The sequence below is a fragment of the Chiloscyllium plagiosum genome, chromosome 35 (genome assembly GCF_004010195.1).
Source record: "Chiloscyllium plagiosum isolate BGI_BamShark_2017 chromosome 35, ASM401019v2, whole genome shotgun sequence".
NCBI classification, from domain to species: domain Eukaryota; kingdom Metazoa; phylum Chordata; class Chondrichthyes; order Orectolobiformes; family Hemiscylliidae; genus Chiloscyllium; species Chiloscyllium plagiosum.
In genome coordinates this window covers 999,922-1,007,613 of record NC_057744.1, presented here as the reverse complement: position 1 = coordinate 1,007,613, position 7,692 = coordinate 999,922, and the positions used below count along the sequence as shown (strand labels likewise).

At 45.2% G+C, this 7,692-nt stretch overlaps 1 protein-coding gene across 3 annotated transcripts in view; it reads left to right on the top strand.

Moving 5' to 3' along the window:
* grik4 (glutamate receptor, ionotropic, kainate 4) overlaps positions 1-7,692 on the top strand; it is a 189,578-nt gene that overhangs the window by 18,263 nt on the left and 163,623 nt on the right. For all 3 annotated transcript variants that reach the window (XM_043676445.1, XM_043676447.1, XM_043676446.1), the window contains exon 2: positions 2,478-2,604. In XM_043676445.1, coding sequence (XP_043532380.1) covers positions 2,529-2,604 — 76 coding nt within the window. In that variant the 5' untranslated portion in view covers positions 2,478-2,528. The remainder of the gene's footprint in view (positions 1-2,477; positions 2,605-7,692) is intronic.

The window sequence follows — 7,692 nt, the reverse complement described above, 5'->3', positions numbered from 1 at the left end:
GTCAGCTATTACGAGTGGGCATAGCTTTAAATAAAGGGGTGGTAGGTATAGGACAGATGTTAGGGGTAGATTCTTTACTCAGCGAGTCGTGAGTTCATGGAATGCCCTGCCAGTAGCAGTGGTGGACTCTCCCTCTTTATGGGCATTTAAACGGGCATTGGATAGGCATATGAAGGATAGTGTTCATTCCTGAAGAAGGGCCTGTGCCCGAAACGTCGAATCTCCTGTTCCCTGGATGCTGCCTGACCTGCTGTGCTGTTCCAGCAATAAAGTTTCAACATATGAAGGATAGTGGGCTAGTGTAGGTTAGGTGGGCTTGGATCGGCGCAACATCGAGGGCTAAAGGGCCTGTACTGTGCTGTATTTTTCTATGTTCTATGTTCTATGATGTCATTACTGGACGAGTCAGATCCCAGGCTGAACTCTAGCTTGACAGATAGGTTTTTCAATCTAACAAGGTGTTCTTTCACTAAAACATAAGTGCATGATGCTAAATATCTGGTCTTTACATAAAACACAAGTTTAATATACAAAAGAAAAGATAAAATAGAATAATTAAAACTGTTTGGATATAAAACCCACAATTAAAACCCAATATTTCATCTATCCCAACAACACACATTTGTTACAACATAAGGTAAATCCTTCTGCTAATTTAAAACAGGCAAGTTCACCTCGCCTCATATTCTGTTAACGTATGAGTGAGAACGAACAACCAAATTCCACTATTTAAAGAAAAAATTAGCAATTTATTCTTTAACTCCAAGAAAAAAACATTAAACAACAACTGGCTGCACTATAAATCTCCATTGTCTTAATGATTTATCTACCTCCCAGTTTCCAACAATATACTGATCCAATAAAACCCCCCAATTAAGTTTTACAGAAAAACCAAATCTCAAAATTAGCCAGCTGTTACTTTTCTCTTGGTTTCTTCCTGTCTTCTTTTCTTCGGTTTTCTGCTTCACAGATTCCGTATGAAGAGGTACCTTTCAGAGACCGTCTCTGCTGGCAATTTAACTTTCAGAGAGAGGGTCTGCAGACAGTATGGTGCTCTTTGCCAACTTGGCTAACTGTTCAAAATGCCCGATTTTTATACCCCAAAACATCAGATCATCTCATTGGTTTGCTGTTGACAAAACAGTCACATTCAAATTCAATTGGATTTTGGTATTTTGGGACATAATTTAAATTGATTGGCCAAATTCGAATTTGTTGTATAACATAGCGACTCAGCTCCAGCTATTTGTTTTATAGCCAAATGTTACATTCTTAAATTGTTCAGCACACTGTGCTCATTAAGCCAGCTTTCACTCTCTCTTAAAGGTACAGTACACACCTGCAACTTCATAATATTACCATACACAAATACCAGACAGAATTCCCTTCTCCATCACATCTATTGGTTTGACTTCTTGTTTTCAGTTGAGAATTTGATAGTCTTTTGCGTATTCACACAATGAACTTAAACTTTCTCAGCTTTGAATAACCCCTTCAAGGTTCTAATCAAACACTTCTGTTCTGAAACTTTCAAACTAAAACCCTTAAACTGAGGTATCCTGTTTCTTAACAGTTTTGAACTAATTCCTTTCTCTAGAAGAATCTGTCTCATCCAACTTCAACCAGGATATCTGTGAGCTGAAAAGAAAAGGTTTGCAAGCTATGAGCATTTCCTGTAAATTAAAACAAAAATCTTGATCTATCTAACTGAAAGCTAGCTAATGCTCCTCACTGTTTACCAATGACTGCTTGGAAACATTTCCCATGCAAAAAAAAAAATTCCTTTAGCACCCCAGAAATGATTTTTCATATCTGTTTTTAAAAAACGGATCTAGAAATGCTGACAAGTTAATCATTAAACTTTCTCATGCACAGAGACCAAAACTTTCATACAACTGGTTTGACATCCAAACTCTAAAATAAATGATAAATCTATATAAATCACACACTTTACATCACAGTGGGACAAAGATAGAGAGAAGTCAATGAATGTGACTTTATAAAACTTCCTCTCGGCTTAGTGAAAGAATGCTCACATTTGCTGGTGAGTTTTTGATTTATTGCTCAGTCTGTTGAGATTAATAAATAAATTGTTTATGGTTGCAATGCCTTGCGAGTCAAATGGATAAATTGCCATTTACCTTGTGATAACCTAGTAGCTGCTAATTCTCCTGAAGCCATGTGCCAGTCCCCATTGCCTTTTGTTTGGGAGCACCCTTTTCATCTATTCCAACCATTCTCTTCCCTTTCTCTACTTTATAAAACCCAACATTTTCCAGCCTTCAGTTCTGAAGAACAGTCAGACTGCATTCAAAATATTAACTCTGTTTCTCTCTCCACAGATACTCTTAGACCTGCTGAGTTTCTACAGCATTTTCTGTTTTTATCCCAGGACAAATCTTCATCTTTCAGAGAAGGTGATAAAGGAGGAAATTGGAAAATGTTTTTTTAAAGCTTAATTTCTTCTCCTGTACTAGGTGGCTGGAGTCGGCAGAACAAGTAAAAATCTCCATGAAGAAATACGGAAAATGCTGCTTTTCTTGATATTGCTGGTGTTATTGTCTTTAAGGAAAAGTTCTGAATTCCCGCATTCACTTCGGATGGGTAGGTATATTCAATGTCCCTAAGACTAGGACTTGATTTGGAGGTTTATGAACAGAAAATATGAATTGTCCCATATTTTTAGAATTGTGTTTAATGGAAGATATTTCAATTTTCCATAATTTACTGGTGTTATGTAATTGTTGATGCATTTAATAGCTGCTAAAAGCCATTCAGGAACCAGAACCCCAGTCTTCACTCTGGAAAGAATGGAGGTGAGAACTAGGAGGAATTATGGAAATTCGTCAGTTGCTCCAGAGATGATACCAGGGATGCTTTCATTTCTGGGACTGTGATGATGCTGCTCCTTTAACAAGGTTATGCTATCCTTGGCTTTTTTTTTCCCCAGAGAGGTCGTAAAAGAAACGATTCCTAAAAATCTGGCTTTTGATGGGTTTTAGGGTCAATTTGATTATAGCTTACAGATGCTGCCTCAGACAAAAGGCTTTTAAATTTTAAAAAAGCACTTGTACAATGAAAAGGGAGTGGCCAGTTCTCCCAGCTCAGCTTTCTCTGGTTTAGTATGGTTTTGGCAGCCTGGCTATTCACTGAAAGCAGGTGGGCAGTTTTAAGGCTGCTCGTCCAAGAAACAGCTACATGGAAGAGATGTTCCATGCTGCCATCTCTCTCTCTCCTGTAAGACCCTGTGTTTGATTTTACGTTTTTATGCTAAGGGGTATTTAGAGGGATTGTTGCAAGTATTTGGAACAGCATCATTAAGCTGGGACAATCTGTTGGGTTTTCGGATTGGTTAAGCTTTTCTGTATTCTGTTCTCATTTGTTTCATTCAGTAATCTTGTAAATAAATTCTGTCTTGTTTAAAACTAAGTGGTTGGGCCAGGTGCATCTCTCCTGGAAAATCTGTGTCACACTTGCTTAAAAAAATTAGCAAAGTTAGGGTCTAGGCTACTTTCTTGAAATGTTTTGAGGGGAGGTCTGGCCTTGTCCATAACAGATTGGGGGCTCTTTGAGGGATTTGTTCTATAGTTCTGATTTGGGATTAGGATTGCTGGACTCGAAGCAGCAAGTGGTCGTTGTTGGTGTCTTTTGTTCTGGGTGTTGATATCAGTTGGTTTAAACAGTGCTTGTAGAAAGTGAGGACTGCAGATGCTGGAGATCAGAGTCAAGAGTGTGGTGCTGGAAAAGCACAGCAGGTCAGGCAGCATCCGAGGAGCAGGAGAATCGATATTTTGGGCATAAGCCCTTCATCAAGAATGAGGCTTGTTGGCCAGGGGTCTGAGAAAGTAATGGGAGGGGGTGGGCTGTGGGGTAAAGTAGCTGAGAATGTGATAGGTAGGTGAAGATTGGTGGGGCGAGGGGGGAGGTAAAAGGTTGGAAAGGAGGGTGGAGCGGATGGATAGGTGGGAAGGAAGATGGACAGGTCAAGAGTGCAGTGCTGAGTTGGAGACTTAGGACTGGGACAAGGTGGGGGAGGGGGAAGAGGAACTGGTGAAATACACATTGATTCCGTGTGGTTGGAGGGTCCCAAGGTAGAAGATGAGACGTTCTTCATCCAGGCATCAGGTGGTTAGGATTTGAAAATGGAAGAGGCCCAGGACCTGCATGTCCTTGGTGGAGTGGGAGGGGGAGTTAAAGCGTTCAGCCACGGGGCGGTAGGGTTGGTTGGTGCGTGTGTCCCAGAGATGTTCTCTGAAATGATCTGCACATTGGTGTCCTCTATCTCCAATGTAGAGGAGACCACATAAGGTGGAGCAGATACAGTAGATGATGCATGTGGAAGTACAGGTAAATTTCTGTTAGGTGTGGAAGGATCCTTCAGGGCCTTGGATGGGGTGAGGGGGGAGGTGTGGGTGCAGGTTTTGCACTTCTTGCATTGGCAGGGGAAGATGCCAGGAGTGGGGTGTGAGCTGGTGGAGTGAAAGGTGATGACCTGGGGGGGATTCTGTCCTTGTTGTGATTGGAGGAGTGGACTTCAAGGGAGGAGGTGCGAGAAGTGGAGGAGATGGGCCCAGCATGGGTCCCAGCTTTGCCTGCTTCTTCGTCGGGTATGTGAAACAGTCCATGTCCTGCAGCTACACCGGCACCATACCTCACCATCTCCTCTGCTACACTGATGAGTGTATTGGGGCTACCTTGTGCTCCCACGAGGAAATTGAACAGTTCATCAAATTCACCAACACATTTCACCTCAATCTCAAGTTCACCTGAACCATCTCCGACACCTCCCTCCCCTTCCTGGACCTTTCCATCTCCATCTTCGGCAATTGACTAACCACAGACTTCTACTACAAACCTACCGACTCCCACAGCTACCTGGACTAGACCTCCTCCCACCCTACCTCCTGTAAAAACACCATCCTTTATTCCCAATTCCTCCACCTCTGCCGCATCTGCTCCTAGGAGGACCAATTCCATCATAGAACATCCCAGGTGACCTCCTTCAAAGACCACAATTTCATTTCCAACCTGGTCAATGATGCCCTCCAGCGCATCTCCTCCACTTCCTGCACCTCCGCCCTTGAACCCCACCCCTCCCAATGCAACAAGGACAGAAACCTCCGGTCCTCACCATGCAACCCAGCAACCTCTGGATACACCGCATCATGTACAAACAGACAGACAGCACCACTCGTGATATATATCCCTCCCCACCTCTGTATGTGTTTCAGGGAGACCAATCCCTCTGCAACTTCCTTATCAGGTCCAGGTCTCCCACCAGCCCACACCCCAATCCTGGCACTTTTCCCTGCCACTGCAAGAAGTTCAAAACCTACACCCACATCTCCCCCTAACCTCTGCCCAAGGCTCCAAAGGATCTTTCCTCATCCAACATAAATTTACTCGTACTTCCACACACATCGTCAACTGTATCTGTTGCACCCGATGTGGCCTCCTCTACATCAGAGAGACAGGGTGCCAACTTGCAGATCATTTCAGAGACCATCTTTGGGACAACCGCACCAACCAACCCCACCGCCCCATGGCTGTACACTTTAACTCCCTCTCCCACTTCAGTAAGGACATGCAGGTCCTGAGCTTTCTCCATAGCCAATCCCTAACCACCCGACGCCTGAAGGAAAAATGCCTCATCTTCCACCTTGGGGCCCTGCAACCACATGGGATCAATGTGAATTTCACCAGTTTCCTCATTTCCCTTGCCCCCACCTTATCCCAATCCCAAGCCTCCAACTCGGCACTGCCCTCTTGACCTGTCCATCTTCCTGGTATAAACAATGACTGCAGATGCTGGAAACCAGATTCTGGATCAGTGGTGCTGGAAGAGCACAGCAGTTCAGGCAGCATCCAAGGAGCAGCGAAATCGACGTTTCGGGCAAAAGCCCTTCATCAGGAATAAAGGGCAGAGAGCCTGAAGCGTGGAGAGATAAGCTAGAGGAGGGTGGGGTGGGGAGAAAGTAGCATAGAGTACAATGGGTGAGTGGGGGAGGGGATGAAGGTGATAGGACAGGGAGGAGTGGATAGGTGGGAAAGGAGATAGGCAGGTAGGACAAGTCCAGACAAGTCATGGGGACAGTGCTGAGCTGGAACTTTGGAACTAGGGTGAGGTGGGGGAAGGGGAAATGAGGTAACTGTTGAAGTCCACATTGATGCCCTGGGGTTGAAGTGTTCCGAGGCAGAAGATGAGGCGTTCTTCCTCCAGGCGTCTGGTGGTGAGGGAGCAGCAGTGAAGAAGGCCCAGGACCTCCATGTCCTCGGCAGAGTAGGAGGGGGAGTTGAAATGTTGGGCCACAGGGCGGTGTGGTTGATTGGTGCGCCTGTCCCGGAGATGTTCCCTAAAGCGCTCTGCTAGGAGGCGTCCAGTCTCCCCAATGTAGAGGCGTCCAGTCTCCCCAATGTAGAGGAGACCGCATCGGGAGCAACGGATACAATAAATGATATTAGTGGATGTGCAGGTAAAACTTTGATGGATGTGGAAGGTTCCTTTAGGGCCTTGGATAGAGGTGAGGGAGGAGGTGTGGGCGCAGGTTTTACAGTTCCTGCAGTGGCAGGGGAAGGTGCCAGGATGGGAGGGTGGGTTGTAGGGGGGCATGGACCTGACCAGGTAGTCACGGAGGGAACGGCTTTTGCCCAAAATGTCGATTTCGCTGCTCCTTGGATGCTGCCTGAACTGCTCTTCCTGTCCATCTTCCTACCCACCGATCCATTCCATCCTCTTCTCCGACCTATCACATTTCCGCTCACTTTCATCTCCCTATCGCACTCTCAGCTACCTTGCCCTAGTCCCACCCCCTCCCATTTATCTCTCAGCTCCCAGCCCACCAGCCTCATTCCTGATGAAGGGCTTATGCCCAAAATGTCAATTCTCCTGCTTCTCGGATGCTGCCTGACCTGTTAAACAGTGCTTGGGATAGCAATGGCTCTTTCACTCACCAAAAGTTTTCTGGGGGTGGAAGATGTGACCTTCAGGGTTTTGCAAAAGGTGATTAAGGCCAAGCAGCTGGAATTAGCAGACAAGCTGTGGTTGGAGCTCCCTCATTTCGTGAGAGGAGAGATAATTACAGCAATCGCTCAGCATTTAAATTTGCTGGAAATGCCATCAGAATTAGGTTTGCTCGCTGAGCTGTAGGTTTGATATCCAGACGTTTCATTACCTGGCCAGACAAGCTGTGGTTGGAGCTCCCTCATTTCGTGAGAGGAGAGATAATTACAGCAATCGCTCAGCATTTAAATTTGCTGGAAATGCCATCAGAATTAGGTTTGCTCGCTGAGCTGTAGGTTTGATATCCAGACGTTTCATTACCTGGCGAGGTAACATCATCAGTGGCGACCTCCAAGTGAAGTAAAGCTGTTGTCTCCTGCTTTCTATTTATGTTTGTCCTGGATGGGGTTCCTGGAGTTTGTGGTGATGTCATTTCCTGTTCGTTTTCTGAGGGGTTGATAGATAGTATCTAGATCTATGTGTTTGTTTATGGCGTTGTGGTTGGAGAGCCAGGCCTCTAGGAATTCTCTGGCATGTCTTTGCTTAGCCTGTCCCTTTGCTTAGGGACAGGCTAAGCAAAGACATGCCAGAGAATTCCTAGAGGCCTGGCTCTCCAACCACAACGCCATAAACAAACACATAGATCTAGATGCCATCTATCAACCCCTCAGAAAACGAACAGGAAATGACAT